Raw genomic sequence first — 24419 nt, forward strand, 5'->3', positions numbered from 1 at the left:
TTCACTAAAATCATAATTGGACTTACCTATTTTCTTACAACGCTCCTCTCCTCTGTTGTGCATGATGATTGGTGAGTAGATGAAAGGGCTAGCATTGGATATATTCTGTCCCAGCAGGCCTTTCACTTTATGGGGCCGCAGACTGACGGGCAGATTAAGGAGCTTCACAGATCTATCGACGAAGAAACAGTGGCATGGGTTACCGTATTTTTCCACAAGTATTCAAGGTTTAAAGTTCCTTAATGATCATTTGACATGGCAGCAGACTGACAGAAACGAGGCCCCTGTGGCCATCACTAGTAGGTGGTAGGTGAAGTGTCTTACCCAAGGACACAACGACCAAGACAGACAGGGCTGGGGATTGAACCGGCAACCTTCCGGTTACAAGATGAGCTTCCCAACCTCCTGAACCACGGTTGCCCAATATCTAGGCAACCTTTTAAAGAAAGTTATTAACAACTGCTTATGTAATATATGGTATTTCAAAGTGTTTGTGAAGAACATTCATATTTATTAGAGCCCACTGATAGAGAGAATTATGGTACTATTCTTTGTTAAAAGTTACAAGTTCAGCAAAACAAAAAAAGTACAGGAACTTGAAGAAAGTGTGTACTCCACTCCTTGCATTATACACAAACAATTGCAGGAATCAGAAATATCTGAATCTTAAGTTATTTATAAAAACAATAAAAAAAAACAAGGGACTGTGCAGTGGTGGTGCAGAAACTAAAACCAATGAAATTAGCTTCAATCTGATACCTACAGGAGCTCACCGTCTGCTGACAACAGTTTTAGACATTCACCAAAGTTTACTTCACTTCAATGACTGTCAGTTACACCATATGAAGTATGCTTGTTAACGAATCAGTCAGTGCTTGAATAACTTTTTTTAAAGAAAGCTTAGGGCTTATGATGTGGATAAAAGCATTATGTTACTATTTTATAGGACCATTCAAAATTTGATTAAATGACTGGAAAGACAACTGGTCTGCGCCATTTGTCTCCCCTCGAAGCACATATTTAAAGAGTATGTGGTAAATCATCAATTATTAGTTAAACTTTTCAATGACAAAAGGTGAAATTGTGAATGTGTGCGAATTTAATGTTATGCTATTTTATGTGCGATGTCCCACTCATTTGTCCAAGACAAATTTCTCTCAAGGGAGACAAAGTCTAATCTAATCTAATTTTACTGCATGCAGTGTGGCAATAATTAACATTAATTTAAAACATTGTAACTAAACTCCCAAGCGTCTGACCATCAAACCATAAAGTGAAGGGATCACTTGATCAAAGTATAACAAAAAGCCAGTTTAACTTCAGGGACAGCAGTCTCTCCACACAGAAAGCATAAACCGATGTGGATCCATTTCACTTAATTTGTTGTGACAACATGTGAACTGGAGAGGCAACATCTTCCTTTTTTAAAAAAAAAAAAAAAAAAAAGAAAGAAAGAAAGAAATCAAGCCACACTGGAGTAACATTAATTAGACTGCCACCTTACCGAACAATAGGCAGCTTTGTGAAGGGCACTGGAGGTAGCTTCAAGCCATCGGGAAGGGTGATAATCTCCATTCCACCAGGACACTTGGAGGTGTAGTTCTCCAGACTCTGGGTGACTTCTTTCTTCTCTATAAATATAAGAGCGCATCACAGTGAAAAAAAATCCATGCCCCTAAAGCAATCTAAACATAACTCTGTCAAGGACAACAAAGTAAAAATTACAAACATGATGTGAGCACCAATGTAGAGGACTCATCTTTGTGTCCTACATAAATTAAACGGCATCATTACTGACTTGTGAGAAATTTTCTCTCAGCACTAAAAGCCCCAATCTTAAAGAAAAATTAGAGTTTATACTTTGTACCATCAACACCTGCTCACCCAGCCACAGGATGTACTTCTTACAAGTGTGTCCACTAAGGGAGGAAAACATTTACTTGGAAATATTTTATACACATCCATGTGGCTTTAGGAGGATTAGGAGTATGTAAGGGGAGGTTCTATGACAGGCTTTTTGTAATGGCAGATGGTCATGTTCGTAGACTCTGATAGCCAGCAAGCAAGACAGACACCTTCTTGAAGTACCCAGGTAGTGTAGGGACTAATTTTGCTTGTTGGCACAGCGGTAGTTCAAAGTTTGCAATGACAGCAGGATTGTTGTAAGTGGTGTGCATCATTCTGGTTAAACAAACCAAATGAAAACAAAAAGAGCCACTTAATGAAAAGACCAGTTATGATCAGAGTGAAAAAGGAAGAAGAAACAGGGAGAGTGGAGCAGACAATAATTATCTATAGAAATACATTAATGAATAATGTTACCGCATCTAGCAACAAATTGTCTTTTGCTTACATCAATAATTAACATTAGCGAACTTAACAACCAGAAGAGACTAGTATTAGCTCTGAGTGTTTATCCTTTTACTAGCAACTGACTCGGTGTTAAATACGTCATTAAATAGAATTTAACCTAAGTATCACAACAATGCTGATTGCAATAAATTTGTTAACGTCACATTTCAAACAGACTATATTAAAGCTGTATAAATTAAAAAACAATTAAAGATAACTTATAGATATAAAAACATTTTATACAAGCTCTAGACTGAATAGAAATGCTAGGAGGGCTTTGGAGTTGACGTCACGGCGCAATGTATTGTGGGAGTGCGACGCCATTTTCCGGGTCCACAAATCAAAACAAACACACTGTGTTGGAACGACGACTACAAGAGGATGCTTAAAAGCAGCTCAAAAAAAGAATGGACTGTATAGAGACCGATTGCGTCCAGAGGCGAAGCGGCGGTACCTGCAGAAAATAACGTGCATTGGAAATGTGGACCCGTATGAAATACGGCCGTGGAGTCATTAAAAGGTAAGTCAGCTTGAGTACTGTGAGTGAAATGCATGTGATTTCCCCCCGAACATTCAGATTAGTGCAAACATAAATTCATTCATGAGGGGAAATTACAGTGAGAACATGTGGAGGCTCTGTTAGAGGCATAACATAGTGAGTTCAGTGCACTGATGTGACATTGTCCTGAAGGATTTAGTTATTCTTTATGGTTAAAGAAATTGAAATAATTAATTCATATTTATTGTAAGTAATTCTAATTATAAATCTTGCTTCCATGTTTGTATCCCGTGTCACTAAAAATACATTTCATTTTAGTTTTATACATTGATTAATGACCTGCAGAATCTCCTTATCATATTAAGTGATTCATAATTGTCACTTTATGCTTTCTCCATCTTGAAAGTGATTACATCCTTGCATTGCATACTTTAGGTTCATTTGCTGCAGGCGGGTTTCTGAGAGAGAACAGGCAGATTTAGAATATAACATGCAGCGTTCTATAGATGGATACATAAAAAAAAATTAAAAAATTGCACGTATGTGCCAACTTTCTAAAAACTTGTTACATTTATAATAAAGTAGATAAAACACATTTATGTCGCCCTTGGCTCATTGGTTCTTGTCTTTAAATTAACTTTGTCTGTGTGTGTTTCAGGTACTGCACTCTCAAAGACTGAATGAACCAGCATTGCAGCCATGGGTCACTGTGAGCATCACAGGAAAGGTTGAAGACGCCCACTGCACCTGTATGGCCGGAGTCGCAGAGACCTGCAGCCATGTCGCTGCTCTTCTGTTTAATGTAGAAGCAACAGTGCTGATCCGAGGCACAAGGACTGTTACAGATGAACCTGCATACTGGGTTTTGCTGGGTAATATGACCAAGACACAGCCAGAGGTTGGCCAGAAGATAGACTACTTCTCTTCAGCTGCCCAAAAGAAGGCTCTTGATCAAAACATAAACAGACTGTCCGTATTGAAAGGTAAAAGGAGCCGTCCTCAAAAAAGAAAAATCCCACCTGCTACTGTGGAGGAGTTGTCACTGCTATTGGATACTTTGCTGGAACACAGTAAAGCTGTGGGTTGTGGGAATGACCCATAATATTTTATCTAGGGGTCTAGATTTATGTCTATAGTGCACTGCCATGTAAATAATTTGCATTTATTGAATATGTACTGACTGAGTACCACTGTTCAAAAGTTCAATAAAGAAACAAACTAATTTTTGCCTCTTTTTTTTAAAATTAAAACCACTTTATAGAACATCACATCAGTTACAATGTAGAACCCATGTCATCTATAGTTTACAAATGACAAAATGTTTACACAAAATCATGACAGTGTTAACATGATAACGCTTACTACTAACTGAATCTTTTGAAAAAAAAAAAAAAGTACCGCTATTTATACAGCACAAGACTTAAGAATATTTAACAGGAGTTTCCCTGGTTTTACTACCACACTGTTCACCAAACGCAGCAAACCTTCACCATCTTATCCAGAAGGGTCACCTCTTCACCCTCACATGGAAGAAGTAATCTGATTGGCATGGTGGTATGTTTGAAGCAGGTCCCTTACGTAGCGCTGGAACCCAGTCACGATGTGTTTTATACATTTCATAGGCTGAATTGCCTGGGATGCTGCCAAAAAATTAGCAACTCAGAAGGTTATCCATAATCACTCAGTAGGGTATTTGTTCTAATTTGCTATGAGCTCAGAGTGCATCAGGAAATAAAACTAATAGGCTATCAAGAGTAATATATAATATAGGGCTGCTCAATTAATCGAATTTTAATCTAAATTACGATCTGGGCTTTCAACGATCATTAAAAATGACTGAGCCGATTATTAGCACCTCCCTCGTGCTTTACTCTCGCGCTGCTCCGTGTGGCAAATCGAGCGCACCTCTCTGCGTTTCGAACACGCATCACAACAATTAAGAAGAAAGGGGAAGGTAGATAACAGAGGGAAGCTAGGAAAGCGAAGCAGAAGTTATTTAGAGTGACTGCCGTTGTTCTGACAAAACGTCCTACCTATCAAGCTGTCCTACTTGTTGTTACTGCGCATGCGCACAATTCAAAACGGCCATATTTCCGGTTTAAATAGTACACGCCTATTATTTCATCCTACCCCGATCTTGTGCCGATCTCGTTGCTTCGAAAAAAGGTTTGTATTAAAAATTTTACTTCTTTATTACAGATGATAATTGTTTATCTTAAGCTGCTCAATCGAAGTCATATTTCAAGTGTTTATTTTGTGCTTTTAAACTTCTGCAAACCTTCTCAATTTTGGTTGAAAAGAGAGGTAAAAAAAAACCTTCAGTGGTGTGGAAACATTATGGGTTCGCGGAGTCAGACGTGGATCAAGTAGACATAGTGTGTAAACTTTGCTACTGTGTCGTAGCTGCAACACAGAGCAGCACTGCAAAGTTCACTAAACATAGATGTTTACATTTTTCATTTATTTTTTATATTGCAAACATTTGCACTGTTATCAGTATTTGCACACTATTTTATACTATTTTTGACAATCTTTAAAGCCATTATTCAATACATTGTTATTGTTAAATGAATATCGTCAAATAATCGAGATCTCAATTTCAGTGAAAATAATCGTGATTATCATTTTTGCCAAAATCGAGCAGCCCTGATATAATATACATATGTAGAACTTACCGGAATGAAAATGTCTGGCGCACACCAACAGATATTTGGAGATGGAAGAGAACTGGATCTGTTATCCAAGCTAAACGCGATACACGAGCTGCCTCATGTTGCTTCCAGGTTGGGAAAGAATGAAAAGAAACCATTTTCAAGCTTATTCTCTTACCGGTCGTGCGATCGAATATTGCAGCCGACCACACAGCAAATACGAACCATGGCTGTTGTGTGTGCCGTCGCTCCTTTTTCGCTTATGCTTTGCTTGGACCTGGAAAATGGCGCATCAGGCCAAAATTCTATCCACGCCCACCCCCGTGACATCACACTCCAAAGTCCTTTTAACAGCGCAGGGGGCGGGGCTTAGGCTCAGAACAAACGTCTTAAATAGAGCACGCTATACTCTCTACACCAGTGAACTCCAAAGTTGTCTGAAATACCAGTGAAAGTCAACCTTTATTAAAAATGTCTCACATTTATGCTAGAGCTAATGATTGCAACAAGGCCCTCCAAATGTCCTCAGTTCAAATGCCACTGGCAGAGCTTAAGAAATTGAGAGCTCAAAAAGAAAAAGAACTTAAAATTAGCGAGGGAATGAATATATCAGAAATATTAACTCAAAATCATCAGCACAAGGCTAATGAAAGAAAGCTTAAAGCATATGCGGCTCTTCAGGAGCAAAGAGAGCAAATTATACGTAAAAATAACCTTAAAGAAGTTAAAAAAGAAATCAATTTAAAGGAGCAACAGGAGAAAAAGCCGTTAGTGGAACACCTTGGAAACGAAGAAAGAACGGAGGCTGAAAAAAAAGCCAGGTTTAAGTCACTCCACAGCAGCTGGGAGGACGCAATCCGGCTAAAGAAAGAGAGAATACAGGACGAACAAAGGGAAAGTCGGGAATGGGGTGAGGCTGGCAGGAAGGCTGACAAGATGTTATTGGCAAAGGATATGGAAGAGGCGCAAAAGAGGCGTGAAAAGTACATTGAACTTTGCCAATATAATAACGAGAGAGTCAAAGAAAAACGTGCTTTGGCTGATCTTGAAAAAGGAATTGAAAGACAGTATTTGTTAAAGCAACGACGTCAGGCCACCGAGAACGAACGCCGTTGTCGCGATACGGAGCTGGAACTTTTAAAAGCCGCTCGTAAAAACATCCCAGTTTTAGACAGAACACAGGGGGGAAAACATAGTGTGGTTTTAGAAAAGGAAGGTTCAGATGACTTTGAACCAAAGTCAAAAGAACCACTCCTACAAACTTGTACTCGTCGGGTTCGTTTCTTCCGTTGTCAGGAACGCAGCAGCTCAGAACAAACACCAGCTAAAACGGAACGAGTTCGGCTGCCAGCAATTAATAACACGAACAGGCGTGTGTCTGTAGCTCAAGACTCACCAGCTAATGCTAAAAAACTCATTCCCACACCCCCTCCCCTGTTTGAGAAACCACAGAAAACACAGCGTGCCCCCGTTATTAAAAAACAATACAAGGTTGTTGCACCTTACGCACCACGCTTGTTAGAGACGTGGGACATAAATACGAACAAAAATTTACTTCCATCCCCCCCTCCTCTTCCCATCAAACCACAGAAAACACAGTGTGCCCCCGTTATTAAAAAACAATACAGGCTTGTTGCACCATATGCACCACGTTTATTAGAGACGTGGGACATAAACACAAATAAAAATTTGCTCCCACCCCCGCCTCCTCTTCCTATTAAACCACAGAAAACACAGCGTGCCCCCATTATTACAAATTAAGACAGGGTTCTTGCACCTTACGCTCATTACAGACATGGAAATATTAACAGCAGTAAAATATAAATAACACCCCCCAACCGGTTGCAGCAGATAGCCGCCCCTCCCTGAGCCTGGATCTGCTGAAGGTTTCTTCCTGTTCAAAGGGAGTTTTTCCTTCCCACTGTCGCCATGTGCTTGCTCACAGGGGATCATTTGATTGTTGGGGGTTTCTTTCACAACAACAGTGGTGAAGATATTCACCACTGTTGTTGTGAAAACAGGGCTCGCAAAATCACTAGCCCGACGTCCAGGAGCTAGCGATATCTCCGGTCAGGCGACCAAAATCTATCTCAGCCCTGCCCGTTGGGCTGTATGATAACCCGATGGGCGGGGCTGAGATAGATTTTGGTCGCCCGACCGGAGATATCGCTAGCTCCTGGACGTCGGGCTAGCGATTTTGCGAGCCCTGGAAAATATAACTGTTTTGAAAATATTCCCAACAACAGTTATATTGCAGAGTCTTCACCATCCATGAGCCATTACAATACAATTAATAAAAACCTTGAACTACATAAAAATGTTGATGTTTGATTTTGTTTACTACTACGTGTCTGATAGTGATTATCTGAGTAGTGTAGGAATGTTTAGCTTGTTTTAGAGTTTAGAAATGTGTTAAGATAGAATGTAGAATTATTGTAGAGACACTGACACTGCCCTGGATATAAATAAAGGCCTGACTGTGTCATGAACTTAGGAGACCCTCCCCCAGTTTGAACTGTGAAAGTAAGACAAAGAGGAGTTAATGTTGAGTGGAAATTCTGCAGGGCATACCTGAGTGGGGGTCTTAAAGTTTGTAACTGGATAACTGTGGTCTGGAAGGGAGATGGACTTTTATGACCGGCAGGGAGTCACAAACGCAGAGACACACACACATACACAGTGCTTCAACTGTTACACTCACAAATTCACATGCACACTCACTCACGTGCACTCACATAGACATACGGGTATGCGCACACACAGGCACTCACGTGTTCGTGCACATAGACACAGACACAGAGTTTGCAGCACACCGTGGGGGTTTTATGATGCGGTCGCTTCTATAAAGCTGCCTGGAACTAACAAAGGGGTGAAGATTGTTGCAGAGGGACACCGGCCTCATCTTCCCTTCTAGAAGTGCATGCTTAAATGAAGATGAATAAAGATTTTGTAAAAATGACTACTGAGTTCCGGTGCCATCTCTGGATGCCTCGACGAATAAAAGAACCGGGGTAAAACTGATTTCGTAACAGTTTATAAAACAATGGTCCGTACCACCAACATCATTATGGAGATGTGTGAGAATGACTGGAGGACTACTGTGAAATCAGAAAAAGCAGAGTGGGGAGGTACTTCCTGTAGATTACTTCTCCAGCTGTGTAAATTACATTTTTCTCAGCAGCAACAGCTTTGGGGTTAGGCGAATACCAGGACCAGTCAGTGCACAATTACCAATTCATCAGGTGCATAACAGCAGCTGGAGCCTCACAGCTGGAGCGCACTGTACTGAGTGAAACATTTTCACACTTCGGCAGCTCCGCTCTTTGTGTTTGTCTTTTTTGCGCTAGATTCTGAAGCTGCAGGTTTGATCTCTCTCCAAACAATATTGAGTGAACCAGCAGCAAGAGAAGATCCAAACTAGCTTCATGTTTCGCTTCACATATACATCGTCATGAATTCCCTCTTACTTTTGCTGTTTTGCTTCCACCACGATTAAAAAAAAAAAAAAAAAAAATCACACTTCATGTGTGACAGGTTGAAGGACTACTGTTGAAGGACTACTGCATATAAAACTGTTCGGTTAATACTAATTCATATCAGTTGATATGAGGACAAAAATAATGTAAATACGGTAAGAAAATGGTTGAGTTTATTATTTTTCATGTTATATCAATGGCTTTCATGTTATTTAAGAGAACTGCAATCTACAGGTCCTTCTCAAAAAATTAGCATATTGTGATAAAGTTCATTATTTCCTGTAATGTACTGATAAACATTAGACTTTCATATATTTTAGATTCATTACACACAACTGAAGTAGTTCAAGCCTTTCATTGTTTTAATATTGATGACTTTGGCATACATAACTCATGAAAACCCAAAATTCCTATCTCAAAAAATTAGCATATTTCATCCGACCAATAAAAGAAAAGTGTTTTTAATACAAAAAAAGTCAACCTTCAAATAATTATGTTCAGTTATGCACTCAATACTTGGTCGGGAATCCTCTTGCAGAAATAACTGCTTCAATGCGGCGTTGAAGCAATAAACTACTGCATGAGAGACGCAAGTCAAAATCACTCTCGTGATTCTTTTCCCCCTGTTTTCTGGTAAAAGTGTTTAAAAGTTGATATATTTCCAATGTGTACACTGTTAAGATATTTAAGAGGTAATCCTTCATTGTTTTGTAAGCTTTAGAAGCATTATATTAGAGTTTTGTGCACATAGCCGGCGGGCACGCCAGTGCAGCCCCCTCTGGCTTCTGCTCCGTGGCTACTGGGTGACCCCTCGTCTGGGGATCTCCTCAGCCCTTCCCAGGAGGGTGGCACGGATGGCCCTCCGGTGGTACTCCTTGGGCTCTCGCACTCTGGGGCCTCTGGATGTCTGGAGCCTGGATCTCCTCCATGCCTGCTTCATGCCCTGGGGGACGGGGCTATGGCCCTCCACACCCTCTAGCAGACCGTTACATGGGGAAACCTTTTGAATACATGCGCGCTGATCCACACAGGTGTGCACACGGGTGTTCACTGTTCGTAGACATAAACTACACCTTTCTTAGCTGCTACTTCAAAGCACATTGTGCGCCGTCTGTCCTGCGTGCTGCACAACAACATTCAATATTTAGTATTTACTGCTGTTCACACTTAGCTAGATTAACGTGATGGTGTTGTGTTTAGTATGTTGCTTTGTTGTTGGTTTTTTTTGCTTGTTTTCTCTTCTTTTTCTCTCAACAGGTGATCCAGGAGATTTTCTTTTCTTTGTCTTTGTAAGTGCCCTTTCTCACTGTCCCTTTTCCCTTCTGTTTTTCTTTTCCTTCCTCTCTTTCTTTCTCCCTTTCCTATCCCCCAGTCATGTCTGTCCCATCTGTAACAACTGAAAATAAAATAAATAATAACAACAAAGGTTGATCAAATGGACCAATACGGCAATGCCATGATGATCCATTTGGCAAAATTAATTCATTTGGTATCCTTGTTGGTCTTCAGACAACAGTTCTGACGGCTAAAGAACCAAATGGAACAGACAAAAAAAATAAAAAGTTTTGTGCACATATACGTGGCGGCTTTGAGCCTCAGTTTTTTTACTGTGTAATGGCCAGTAAGATAGCAGTAGGAGCTAAAAACGCCGCTATTGTCAGCCATTTTGTCAGGAAACCTGCTCAAGTATATGTATAGTAAGCACTTTAGTATTTCAGTTTATTATTTAGTGTTTTCTTCCACCATGTGACATTTAGCAGTACAGAATGTGAAATGTTTCTGTTCATTTTCACTGCAATAAACTACTGCATGAGAGACGCAAGTCAAAATCACTCTCGTGATTCTTTTCCCCCTGTTTTCAGGGGTGTAACATTTTGGAGGCACCGCTGGGATCGCTGCTTAGATGTCCGGTGTCCACAATCTGCACATCGTAGTCCAAGCCAGCTAAATCCCCCCATACAACCCAGGCAGACTGCAGTGAGGAAAGTGTTGCTGTCGAGGCGAACTGGTAGCTGTGTTTTAGCGCATGTTTCCTGAGGCCAGCCAGAGATCATCAGGGGCTGCAAAAACGACTCAGCTCAGCGTCACCTGTACGTGCAAATTTCTTCCTGCCTACTGCCACAATGTCTTCGGTGGAAGAACTGTGAGAAGAGGTTGTCTGTGAAATGCACACTCTGTCCAAAGATCAACTAGTGTCAATCTGCGAGTTCCTTGGCATTGCAGAGGAAATAGATGTTAGGAGAAAAACACGACTGTCACTGCTAACACACATCCAAATACACATTGAGAGAGAAGGTATAACAGTACTTGAGGATGAAGGAATGTCAGAACTGTTGTTGCTTAATGATAAGATTGCTGAAGTAATGAAAGAGACAATTGTTGAGACTGAACCAAATGCAAATGAAGGGGGTTATTCAGGGCACAGAGAGCAACTAAACACTGCAACCTCACTGGTAACAGAGACAGCTAATGCAGTTAACACAGCGGTTAGTTCTCACTCCCAAGCTAATCGCTCTGTCCCTAACTCATCTGTGTCAAGTGCCCCTCAACGACCAAGCCCTTACTGGCAGAAAGACTTCAAAATATCAGGCCAGATCGGTGAACCAGGTCAAAAAGACAAACTGACATGTTCCAGTCTTGCTCACCAGATCGAAAATGGACTGAGCAGAGGCTACTCAGAGCTTGACATTGTAGATGCTGTCATCAGAGCTATCTTGCCAGGTCTACAACTACGCAGCTACTTGGAGGGAAAAGCTCAACTCACCCTTCCGACTCTATGCCGCATCCTGCACTCCCATTGCCAGGAGAAGAGCGCCACCGAACTCTATAAACAACTTGCCTCTGAGGTACAGACCCCAAAAGATACTGCTCAAAGCTTCCTGATGAGAGTTTTAGATCTAAAGCAGAAAGTCCTATTTGCTTCCCAAGAATCAGAGTCAGGACTCAAATACGACCCAGCTTTAGTCCAGCGTATGTGTTTACACACCATACTCACCGGATTCCAGAGTGACAGTGTCAGGATAGATATGCAGCCACTCCTGTTAGACTCTAAGACACCTGATGAACTCCTGTTAGAGAGGTTAAACATGGCTTGTGCCAATGAGGCAGAAAGGAAAAACAAGAAAAGATGTTTAGCATCACAGACTGCTACAAGTGTGAGTGCAGTGCAGTCAGATGATGTGTCCCCTGCTAAGAACCCTGTGAAAGAAGTTAAAGCTAAGATACCACCCGAGCTTTTAACTGAGTTAGCAGAGCTTAAGACAAGTGTAGCCTCCCTGAAAGGTCTCAATGCAGAGATAGCCCAGATTAAAGAGACTCTACAGCAGCCGGTGCCTGGTCCTCAGTTATATGCCCCACCACCAGTTATGCAGTATGATAGGTACCAGCAGCAACAGCAGTATTATAGCTCCCAGGGCCCCCGTCAAAGACCACCACCCCCTCAGTATCCTGTACAGCACTACACAGGTAGTCCAGCCCGCTGTGAGAGGAGGTGCCACATTTGCCAGCAGAATGGAGTCAACGAACGCTGCACACACTGCTACCTCTGTGGGAGTAGAGAACATTTTCAGGCTGGATGTAGAAGCAGAGGTATGAGACCATATAAAGAGAAACATTTAAACCAGCAATGGTTACCACCGAGGGACGAGTGTTAACCATGCCCATCATCCACAAGTCCCAACATTGCTCCAACTGTAAACAAGAAAAGTCAGGCATGAGACAGTGTTCAGCATGTAAAAACGCACTTTATTGTTCAAACGCATGCCAGAAACAACACTGGAGACAACATAAGAGACAATGCATTGGCTTAAAGACTAACAAAGACAATGAGACTGTTCAGGTACCACTGCCGCCAGCTCATGTAAACACCCCTCACAAAGTCACATCTCTGGTGGGCAGGCAATGTCTGGTTGAGTGTCTCCTGGACGGCCACAGGCTTCAAGCTCTATGGGATTCAGGCTCACAGGTATCGATCATCGATGAGAAATGGAAAGAGGACTATCTGCCACACACAGAGCTGAGGGATGTAGCAGATATTATGGACACATCTGAACTCACCCTGACCGCAGCAAATGGGACCAACATGCCATATCTTGGGTGCGTTGAGACAACCTTCCAACTTGTTTCCGGAACTGAACAAACAGAGAAATTGACCATCCCCATGTTGGTAATGAAAGGTTTTCAGCTCACATGCCCTATTATAGGTTACAATGTCATTGAATACATTGTGAATAAGACTGACCAAGCCAAACTGTACAGCACAGTGAGGAAAGCATTTCCCAGCCTCAAAAGACACAAGGTGAAAGCTTTTATACAGGCTGTTAGTGCAGATACAGTTGACGAGTACAAAGTGATGACAAAGAAAGACTGTATTACTGTACCTAAACAAAGCCACATGCATGTTGAGGGTCGTATAGCAGCAGGGCCATTTAAACAGGACATGGTCATGATATTTGAGCCAGACTTAAACCCCCAGTGGCCAGACAATCTTGAGTTTTTTGACACTTTGGCTAAAGTTAAGAAGGGTACTTTACCAGTCATAACACTAGGTGTCTCTAACCCCACTGACCATGAAATTGTCATTCCAGGCCGTACGTTAGTTGGCTCGGTTCAGACTATTACAGCTGTTTTACCTGCCCAGATGTTTGAAAAAGCCACATCTGTAGCTACTGTTAACCAGACAAACACACAAGCCCAGTGTAGCTCTAGTGAAGAGTGGGACCCACCTGTAGATCTTAGCCAACTGGGTGAAGAGCAGAGAGTATTAGCGAAACAGATGCTCAGAGAGGAATGCCATTCTTTCTCTAAGACAGACAATGATATAGGCTGTATTGAAAAACTGAAAATGACCATCTCACTCAAAGACAACGAACCAGTCAAACGCACATACTTGTCTGTGCCACGGCCGCTCTACCAGGAGATGAAAAGTTACCTGCATGATTTAATAGCACAAGGCTGGGTCAGAAAGTCAGACTCGTCATACTCCTCACCAGTCGTTTGTGTTAGAAAAAAAGATGGTACTTTAAGACTGTGCATAGACTACAGAGACCTGAATCGGAAAACTCATCCTGATCGCCAGCCCATCCCCCGCGTCCAGGACATTATGGACAGTTTGGGTGGAAACTCCTGGTTTTCGCTTTTAGATCAGGGGAAAGCGTACCACCAGGGGTTCATGTCAGAAGAAAGTCGTCCACTCACTGCTCTTGTGACCCCCTGGGGATTATATGAATGGATTCGCATCCCCTTTGGACTTATGAATGCCCCTGCAGCATTTCAGCGCTGTATGGAAGAGTGCCTGGATGGGCTGCGCGACATCTGCATCCCCTATCTGGATGACACATTCGTTTACAGCAAGACATTCAAAGATCACTTGGAGGATGTGAGAAAAGTGCTCCAGAGATTGAGAGGTTTTGGCATAAAGCTTAAGCCAAGTAAGTGTGACATGTTTAAGTCTGAGGTGCGCTATTTAGGCAGAATAGTGTCTGCAGAGGGCAGTAAAGTGGATCCTGCAGACTTTGAAGCAGTCAAAGCACTCAAAGGTATAAAACCACAAAATGTTGGTCAGCTCAGAAAAATGTTAGGCCTTCTCTCCTACTACAGACAATACATAAAAGATTTCTCCAGAAAAGCAGGTTGTTTGTATGCACTGTTAAAAGCTGACAAAACCACAGAGAATTCAGGCACCACAAAAGGGCCAAGGGCAAGACCAAAGAGAGCCAGTCAAGTTGTGCCCTCCTCAAAACAAATCGTGTGGACTGACCAGTGCACTTGAGGAACTAATAGACTGTTTGCTCCACCCACCAGTGCTGGGATTCCCAGATTTCACACAGCCGTTCATCGTACACACAGATGCCTCACACAAGGGGTTAGGTGCCGTGTTGTACCAGAGACAAGATGGTAAGCTGCGAGTTATTGCTTATGGCTCCCGTACTCTAACAGCAGCTGAAAAAAACTACCACTTCCATGCAGGAAAACTAGAATTTTTAGCATTGAAGTGGACTATCACTGACAAATTCAGAGACTATTTGTACAATTCCCCAACATTTACTGTCTATAGCGATAACAACCCGCTAACATACATTTTGTCAACAGCCAAACTGAATGCCACCACATCAAGATGGGTCGCTGAGCTCGCTGATTTTCACTTCACCATTAAGTACAAACCAGGGAAGGAAAACAGTGACGCAGATGCTTTATCAAGAATGCCACTTGATGTAGAAACCTTAATGAGAGACTGCTCTGAGGAAGTGCCACCGGACACTATCTCAGCTGCTATCCAGGCCATTGAGGTACAGAAAGACACACCTGCCACATGGACACTGTCAGTTGCAGCAATGTCAGTCACAGCGGAAGGTGAGCCAGCAGAAGCAACATTCACACCCATACCAAAAGAACAGCTTAATGAAGCGCAAAAGTCTGATCCTGTTATAAGCCCTGTATTACAGTGTAAACAGACAGATTCAAAACCACTGCCCAAAGAGCTAAGAACATTTGACCCTAAGACAAAATGCTTGTTCAGAGAGTGGGGCAAGTTAACGCTAGATAACAGTGGCATCTTATACAGACTCACTTCTGCCCGGAAACAGCTAGTCAGTTCAAAAAGACTGTACTTGAAGAGCTGCACAATAATATGGGCCATCAAGGTGTTGATCGCACAGTGTCTTTGATACGTGAACGCTTCTTTTGGCCACACATGCAGGCAGACATCGAGCATTATGTGACCAACGTTTGTTCCTGTGTAAAGCAGAAAAAGCCCAGCCATGAAACAAAAGCTCCTTTAACAAACATTGTAACTATGCAGCCCTTTGAGCTGGTGTGTATAGACTTTCTCCATCTTGACAAATGCAAAGGTGGTTATGAATATATTCTAGTGATAACTGACCACTTCACACGTTTTGCACAAGCCTATGCCACCACCTCAAAGTCAGGCAAAACTGCTGCAAACCTGATATTCAATGACTATGCCCTAAAGTTTGGCTTCCCCTGTCGCATTCACCATGACCAAGGAGGTGAATTTGAAAATCAGCTATTCAGTCAGCTCAAGAAACTGTGCGGCATGGCCGGTTCTAGGACAACACCCTATCACCCAATAGGGAACGGTCAAGTTGAACGTATGAACAGGACATTGTTGCAAATGCTTAGAACGCTAACTGAAACACAAAAGTCAAACTGGAAGGAATCTATCAACAAGTTAATGTATGCATATAACTGCACACGTTGTGAAGTCACTGGCTACTCCCCATTTTACCTACTGTTTGGACGGTCACCCAGGCTACCAGTAGACATGCTCTTTGGACTGTACTCAGAAACAGGTTTTAGTGACCACAGAGACTATGTTGAGAAATGGAGAAAGGGCATGGAACAAGCATACTCTATAGCAAATGAGACTGCAAAGAAAGCTGCTGAAAAGAGCAAAAGACACTACGACACAAAAGTAAGGAGTTCTGTGTTACAACCTGGCGAGAGAGTTCTGGTCAAAAACCTGACACCTAGAGGAGGTCCAGGGAAACTGACAGACTATTGGGAGGACACTGTTCACACAGTAGTCAGACAAATGGGGCCTGACCTCCCTATCTATGAGGTAAGACCGGAGAGAGGCAGAGGGCGCTCTAGAGTGCTTCACAGAAACTTGCTTATGTCATGTGACCACTTACCTTTTGAAAAAGTGCCCGAAAAAGATAATCGTACCCGTCGCTGTTGTGCCAGACTCTGATGATGAGAGCAGTGTTGATGAATACCGCTGTCATTACGCACCACCTCAACCTGTGTCCCAGCCATCAGAACAAGAACTTCTTACAGCAACGTCTCAGCCTGCAGCTTCAGCCCCTGCTCTTGCACCAACACCAGAGCCTCTTGCTGGAGAGCATCTGGAGGCGCCTGACCCAGCTGTCGTGGAGACAACTTGTGAGGAGGCAGAGCCCAGTGCAGGTGACATACCTGCCCCTCCCCCACCTGTTGTACTCGAGAGACTTGAGGAGGAGACACCTCAGCGGCCACAGCGACAGAGACACCCGCCGAGACGGATGACGTATGACCAACTGGGCACCCCATCCTGCTACAGTGTTCAGCCAGCACCGCAACTGCTTCCTGTGTACCCGGGTCTGGTCCCATGATTTCCAGCTGTGCAGTCATACTGCACTCAGCCCATTGGTTTGTATGGACTCCAGCAAATGTAAGTTGACACTTTTTAACGGATGACTTGAGAACTGTACTTACAGACTGTCATCAAGAAAAAGACATTAAAGCTTAAAGCATACGCGGCTCTTCAGGAGCAAAGAGAGCAAATTAGAAGGAAAAATAACCTTAAAGAAGTCAAAAAAGAAATCAATTTAATTTTGCTTTAAAAAAAAAGATTATCGAGATAAATATCGTATATCGCCATCCAGCTAAAAAATATCGACATATGAATTTTGGGTCATATCGCCCAGCCCAACGACCACCATTGCTGCTTGAGATTTGAAACGCATACCATAGTCAAATTAATATCTCATCAAAGCAGTTCGCTCATGTAAAGAAACTGGGATTAAAGGGTTAAAACAACAAAAATATAATTAAAACTTGCTATAAATATTTTAAGCAGAAGTAGTTTTAAAAGACTGACTCATTTAAAGTGGAAAAAAATATTAATATATAACATTTTTTTAGAGCACTTTTTGGGGCGGGACCATTTTTGGTCACGAGGACCATGAAAGGATGGATTTTTTTAAATGTGCTCCTGCACACAAATAATAAAGATGGATCAAAATGAATGTTGGTGTCGATCTTTGGCCCATCTAAAGGCCTAATTATAATAACAATCAAATATTACTTTAAATGTATTTTATGGAAAATATTTAAGTTTTTCGGGTTTTTTCTGTTAACAAAAACAGTGCGCTCACGTACCCAAACTGGGATTTAAATAGGTCTCACATTTATGCTACAACTAACGATCAGGTTTCCCATGCTACGGTTTGCACAACTGAAGCGAAATTAAGTAAACGGCAGTTAAATGGGGAAACCAAAGAAATATACATACTAGTGCTAGAAGCAAGCACATGTGAAGCAGAGGATAACCAAACAAAGCAGGGTTGTGACTTAGATAAAGACATTTCCCAGCATACTTTTGGTCCAAACTTCATCAAGGCCCTCCAAACATCCTTGGTTCAAATGCCAAACAAGGTACTGGCAGAGCTTTAAAAAGTGAGAGAGCAAAAAGAAAAAGACCTAAAAATTAGCGAGGGAATTAATATATCCGACATATTAATTCAAAATCATCAGCACAACGCTGATTTAAGAACATTTAAAGCATACGCGGTCCTTGAATACCAAAGAGAACAAATTAGAAAGAACTAAAATTTAAAGAAATTAAAAAGGAATCAAGTTAAAGGAACAACAGAAGAAAAAGCAGTTAGCAGAAAACCTTGAGCAGGAAAAGGGAAACGAGGCTGAGAGAAAACCCCGATTTAAGGCTCAACTCTTAAAAGAGCAGCAAGACACAATTGCTGCACGAGCCCAAGAAAGAAAAAAAAAAAAGAAAACTAAACGAAGCGTTAGAGGGAATTAATATATCCGACATATTAATTCAAAATCATCAGCACAACGCTAATGTAAGAACGCTTAAAGCATACGCGGCTCTTCAGGAGCAAAGACAGCAAATTAGAAGGAAAAATAACCTTAAAGAAGTTAAAAAAAGAAATCAATTTAAAGGAGCAACAGGAGAAAAAGCCGTTAGTGGAACACCTTGAAGACGAAGAAAGAACGGAGGCTGAAAGAAAAGCCAGGTTTAAGTCACTCCACAGCAGCTGGGAGGACGCAATCCGGCTAAAGAAAGAGAGAATGCAGGATGAACAAAGGGAATGTCGGGAATGGGGTGAGGCTGGCAGGAAGGCTGACAACATATTATTGGCAAAGCATATGGAAGAGGCGCAAAAAAGGCGTGAAAAATACATTGAACTGTGCCAATATAATAACGAGAGAGTCAAAGAAAAACGTGCTTTGGCTGATCTTGAGAAAGAAATTGAAAGACAGTATTTGTTAAAGCAACGACGTCAGGCCACCGAGAACCAACGCCGTCGTCGCGATATGGAGCTGGAACTCTAACTTAGAGTTAGAGGGAATTAATATATCCGACATATTAATTCAAAATCATCAGCACAACGCTAATGTAAGAAAGCTTAAAGCATACGCGGCTCTTCAGGAGCAAAGAGAGCAAATTAGAAGGAAAAATAACCTTAAAGAAGTCAAAAAAGAAATCAATTTAATTTTGCTTTAAAAAAAAAAAAGATTATCGAGATAAATATCGTATATCGCCATCCAGCTAAAAAATATCGACATATGAATTTTGGGTCATATCGCCCAGCCCAACGACCACCATTGCTGCTTGAGATTTGAAATGCATACCATAGTCAAATTAATATCTCATCAAAGCAGTGCGCTCATGTACCCAAACTGGGATTTAAAGGGTTAAAACAACGGAAATATAATTAAAACTTGTTATAAATATTTTAAGCAGAAGTAGTTTTAAAAGACTGACTCATTTAAAGTGGAAAAAAATATTAATATATAAGATTTTTAGAGCACTTTTTGGGGCGGGACCATTTTTGGTCACAAGGACCATGAAAGGATGGATTTTTTTAAATGTGCTCTTGCACAAAGAATAATGATTGATCAAAATGAATGTTGGTGCCAATCTTTGGCCCATCTAAAGGCCTAATTATCAAAGTCAGTTTTTTTATTTGTCAATTTCTTCAAATGTACTTGCCATACAAAGGAATTGAAATTACGTTTCACACTGTCCCATGCGTAGACTTTGACAACAATAAAGTGCAGATGCACAACATTTAGGTAACATACAGGATATAACAAGACAAGACCTAACATATAATAAAGTGTTCCAACAGTGTGCTCTGGAAAGTAGTATGCTAGTCTACTTGAGGTAGTCCCAGGTTGTGGTTGGTAAGGGTTTTTGTTTTAATGCAGCATAAGACTGTAGCAGCAGTAATAGTAATATAAATAATATAAATAGTGCTAAAAAAAAATACAAAAAAATATATAGCAGCAGGTGTGTGCAATTGCAATGCAGAGGTAGTTGTTTCCAGACAGGAGTGTTTTCCAGTTCTTGGTTCAGAGAGTGTTTCCTTGTTGGGGAGTGTGCGTGGGTGGGGTGGGGTGGGGGGGGGGGGGGGGGGGGGGGGGTAGAGTCCAGTCTGTCTTCCTATACTTCTGCCAATCTGGTGGTTCTGCTGGCTGGGAGCTGGGAGGGGAGAGAGTTCAGCAGTCTCACAGCCTGGTGGATGAAGCTGTTGGTGAGCCTGGTAGTGCGGGAGCGGAGACTTCTGTATCTCTTTCCAGAGGGCTGGAGGCTGAACAGACAGTGCGCGGGGTGGGTTGCATCGTTGACAATTGTGATGGCTTTTCGGGTGAGGCGGGTGGTGTAGATGTCTTGCAGGGAGGGGAGTGGTACACCAACTATCCTCTCAGCTGTTCTCACAATGCGTTGTAGAGCTTTCCTGTTATAGTCAGTGCAGCTACCGCCCCACACAGTGATGCAGCTGGAAAGGATGCTTTCAATGGTTCCTCTGTAGAATGTGGTCAGGATGGGTGGTGGAGCACTTGCCCGCTTGAGTTTGCACAGGAAGTAGAGGCGCTGGTGTGCTTTCTTGGCCAGTGATGCTGTGTTGGTGGTCCAGGAGAGGTCCTCACTGATGTGCACCCCCAGGAACTTGGTGCTGCTCACCCTCTCCACCGCAGCGTCGTCGATGGTCAATGGGGGGTGACAGGTGTGGCCTCTCTGGAAGTTGACAATAACCTCCTTGGTCTTGCTAACATTTAGCAGGAGGTTGTTGTCTCTGCACCACGTGGTCAGGAGCTCAACCTCTTTCCTGTAGTGGGTCTCATCGCCCTTGGTGATGAGCCCCACCAGCGTTGTGTCGTCCGCAAACTTCACAAGGTGGTTGGAGCTGTAGGTTGGTGTGCAGTCATGTGTCAGCAGGGTGAAGAGCAGAGGACTGAGCACACAGCCTTGTGGAGCCCCCGTGCTCAGGGTGATGCTGTTTGAGATCTTGTTGCCCACACGCACCGCTTGAGGCCTCTGGCTGAGGAAATCCAGCAGCCAGTTGCAGAGGGAGGTGCTGAGGCCCAGTCTGTCCAGTTTACAGATGAGTTGTTGTGGTATTATGGTGTTGAATGCTGAGCTGAAGTCTATGAACAGCATTCTCACATATGAGTCTTTCTTGTCCAGATGAGTTAGGGCTGGGTGGAGGGCAGAGCAGATTGCATCCTCTGTGGATCGTTTCGCTCTGTATGCGAACTGGTATGGGTCCAGGGTGGGAGGCAGGGTGGATTTAATGTGTGACATGACTAGTCGTTCAAAGCACTTCATGATAATGGGTGTCAGTGCCACGTGGCGGTAGTCGTTGAAACAGGCTGGGGATGGTTTCTTTGGCACAGGTATGATGGTGGCAGTCTTGAAGCATGATGGGACAGTGGCTTGCCTCAGGGAGATGTTAAAGATGTCTGTGAAGACATCCTTCAGCTCCTCTGCGCAGTCTTTCAGCACACTACCAGGGATGTTATCTGGACCCGCTGCTTTCCGGGCGTTGATGGTGATGAGTGTCCTCTTCACGCTGGCAGCAGGCAGGCACAGAGGCTGGTCGTGTGGAGGTGGTGGTGTTTTCTGTGGGCGTGTGTTGTTCTGTGCTTCAAATCGTGCAAAGAAGCTGTTCAGGTTGTTGAGCAGAGTGGTGTCGCTCTCACAGCTACGCGCTGCAGGCTTGTAGTCTGTAATAGCCTGGATGCCTTGCCATAGGCTTCGTGCGTCCTTGCTATCATTGAAGTGGGAGGTTATCTTGTGTGTGTAGTCCTGTTTCGCTTTCCTGATGCCACGGGACAGGTTGGCTCTCGCTGTTCTCAGGCCTATTTCGTCCCCAGCTCTGAAGGCCTTGTCTCTGGCCTTCAGCAGCCTGTGGACATCTCCTGTTAGCCATGGCTTCCGGTTGGCTCGAGTTGTGATACTTTTCATTTGTGTAACATCATCAATGCATTTGGTGATGTATGAGCTCACCGTGTCTGTGTACTAGGGCTGCCACGATTAGTCGACTAGTCACGATTACGTCGACTATCAAAATCGTCGACGACTGATTTAATAGTCGACGCGTCGTTTGAAGCTTTGTAAGATCACAAAAGACGCAGGAATAAGTAGTAGGATTTAAGAGTGTAATAACGGACTGAAACAGAAGATGGCAGCACTGCATGTACAAGGATGACAGCTGCCGTTAAACCCCGAAGAAGAAGAAGTAGCTCTGTCCCAGAATTCATAGCGCAGCCCAGCTCAGTTTCCAACAATGGCGGCAGCTAGTTAGTTTTAATATTACTCTTATTATTCTTTCTGGGTTACAAAATAAACGTTTAACATATTTTCAGGCGAGAATGTAGCTGTGTAAACCTCAAATATCTGCTCAGTTTATCAAGACACCACATATTTTCAAAAGCGCTCCGACGTTTTCGGAGACGTCTGTTAACCACTAGCTCGATAGCTAGCCGGGGGAAAGGCTCACTAGAGCCCGTGAGAACACCGGACTCCCAGCAAATGGTTTTCAAACCCACCGCCGTCTTTCGCTACTCAGGTTAAACATACATAAGTCACTTAGATAACTTAAAAATGTTATTGTTTGGCTTTTTTTTTAGTATTTTATTTGTTCCTGAGTAAATCGGTTTGCCTGAGATTAAAGTTATAGTTTTTACACAGCTGAATAAACGTCAAGCAGACAACTGGTTATCAGAAGTGTGAGATGCTCGAGAATATACTCCGGTGTCCCGTTATATTTTAGATAGCAAGGAGTTTATTAAACTGCACCGAAACAATCTGCAAATTTCATTAAAATTTAATAAATTATCATCTTGTCTTTATTTTTAGTTAGCACATACTTTAAACACTTAAAGCTGTAAGCTAATGATCGTTATATAAGAGCAGATGCATGCTGGTGCAATAAGCTGTACGTTTTACGTCCAATGGATGCATGATCTGATTAGTCGACTAATCGCAAAAATAATCGGTGACTAGTCGACTATCAAAATAATCTTTTGTGGCAGCCCTACTGTGTACTCCTCAATGTCTATGATGTTATTGTAGGTGGCTGCTTCCTTGAATATGTCCCAATCAGTTGACCCAAAGCAGTCTTGAAGAGCAGAGGTGGCCTCCTGTGGCCACACTCTTACCTCTTTCAAAACAGGTTTGATGATCTTCACTCTCTGTCTGTATGCTGGCATTAGCATAACAGTGAGGTGATCAGAGGTGCCGATGTGGGGGAGGGGGATGGCTTTGTATGCTCCATTTTCCTGTGTGTAGACCAGGTCCAATATGTTGTCTCCCCTTGTTGGAAAATGTACATGCTGATGAATTATAATAACAATCAAATATTACTTCAAATGTATTTTATGGAAAATATTTAAGTTTTTCGTTTTTTTCTGTTAACAAAAAGTGCGCTCATCTACCCAAACTGGGATTTAAATAGGTCTCACATTTATGCTACAACTAACGATCAGGTGTCCCGTGCTAAGGTTTGCACAACTGAAGCAAAATTAAGTAAACGGCAGTTAAATGGGGAAACCAAAGAAACATACATGCTAGTGCTAGAAGCAAGTGCATTTGAAGCAGAGCATAACCAAACGAAGCAGGGTTGTGACTTAGATAAAGACATTTCCCAGCATACTTTTGGTCCAAACTTCATCAAGGCCCTCCAAACTTCAATTAATATCTCATCAAAAAATAGCAGAAAATCCGTCAAACAAACTCGCGGAAGCCAAAGAAAAAAATCGAAACTTTGTTAAAGCAACGACATCAGGCCACCAAAAACAAACGCCTTCATCACGATATCAAGCTGGAACTTCTCAAAGCCGCTTGTAGAAACATCCCAGTTTTAACACAACAGAGGCGAAAAAACAGTGTGGTTTTAGAAAATGAAGGTTCAGATGACTTTCAACCAAAGCCAAAAGAACCACTCCTGCAAACTTGTACTGGTCGGGTTCGTGTGTTCCTTTGTCAGGAACGCAGCAGCTCAGTAAACAACACCTAAAACAGAACGCATTCGGCTGCCAACAATTAATAAAACAAACAGGCTTGTGTCTGTAGCTAAACACTCACCAGCAAATGCTAAAAAAACTCATTCCCACCCCCCCTCCCCTGTCTAAAATCTCAAAATTCACTGTTAAAAAAATCCAAAACACACCAGACAAGGAAAAGTGAATGGTTCAGTCTAACACATGTGCCAGTGAACCATTAAACTTCAGTAAAACTATGCAGTTATGAAACGTAACTTTCACCTCAGCCAAACCGATTTGCTCAGTTGTAAATAAAACAGTGAAGTAAAACTGAGCAGGTGTTAAACAGCTGACAGGTAAGGAGGAAGCATGCAGGTAAACTGAGGGCCTGTTGAGCTGATCGCTGGTGTCCTGAGAAAAATATCA

The 24419-nt window shown here is 42.4% G+C and overlaps 1 protein-coding gene across 8 annotated transcripts in view; it reads right to left on the bottom strand.

The window, feature by feature from the left end:
- Nucleotides 1-24419, bottom strand: part of trappc9 (trafficking protein particle complex subunit 9) — a 248090-nt gene that overhangs the window by 185821 nt on the left and 37850 nt on the right. For all 8 annotated transcript variants that reach the window (XM_065471289.1, XM_065471291.1, XM_065471290.1 and 5 more), the window contains 2 exons: nt 1505-1631; nt 27-172 (listed from right to left, as the gene is read on the bottom strand). In XM_065471289.1, the coding sequence (XP_065327361.1) occupies nt 27-172; nt 1505-1631 (273 nt within the window). The remainder of the gene's footprint in view (nt 1-26; nt 173-1504; nt 1632-24419) is intronic.

The sequence above is a fragment of the Pelmatolapia mariae genome, linkage group LG22 (assembly GCF_036321145.2).
Source record: "Pelmatolapia mariae isolate MD_Pm_ZW linkage group LG22, Pm_UMD_F_2, whole genome shotgun sequence".
In the NCBI taxonomy this organism is placed as follows: domain Eukaryota; kingdom Metazoa; phylum Chordata; class Actinopteri; order Cichliformes; family Cichlidae; genus Pelmatolapia; species Pelmatolapia mariae.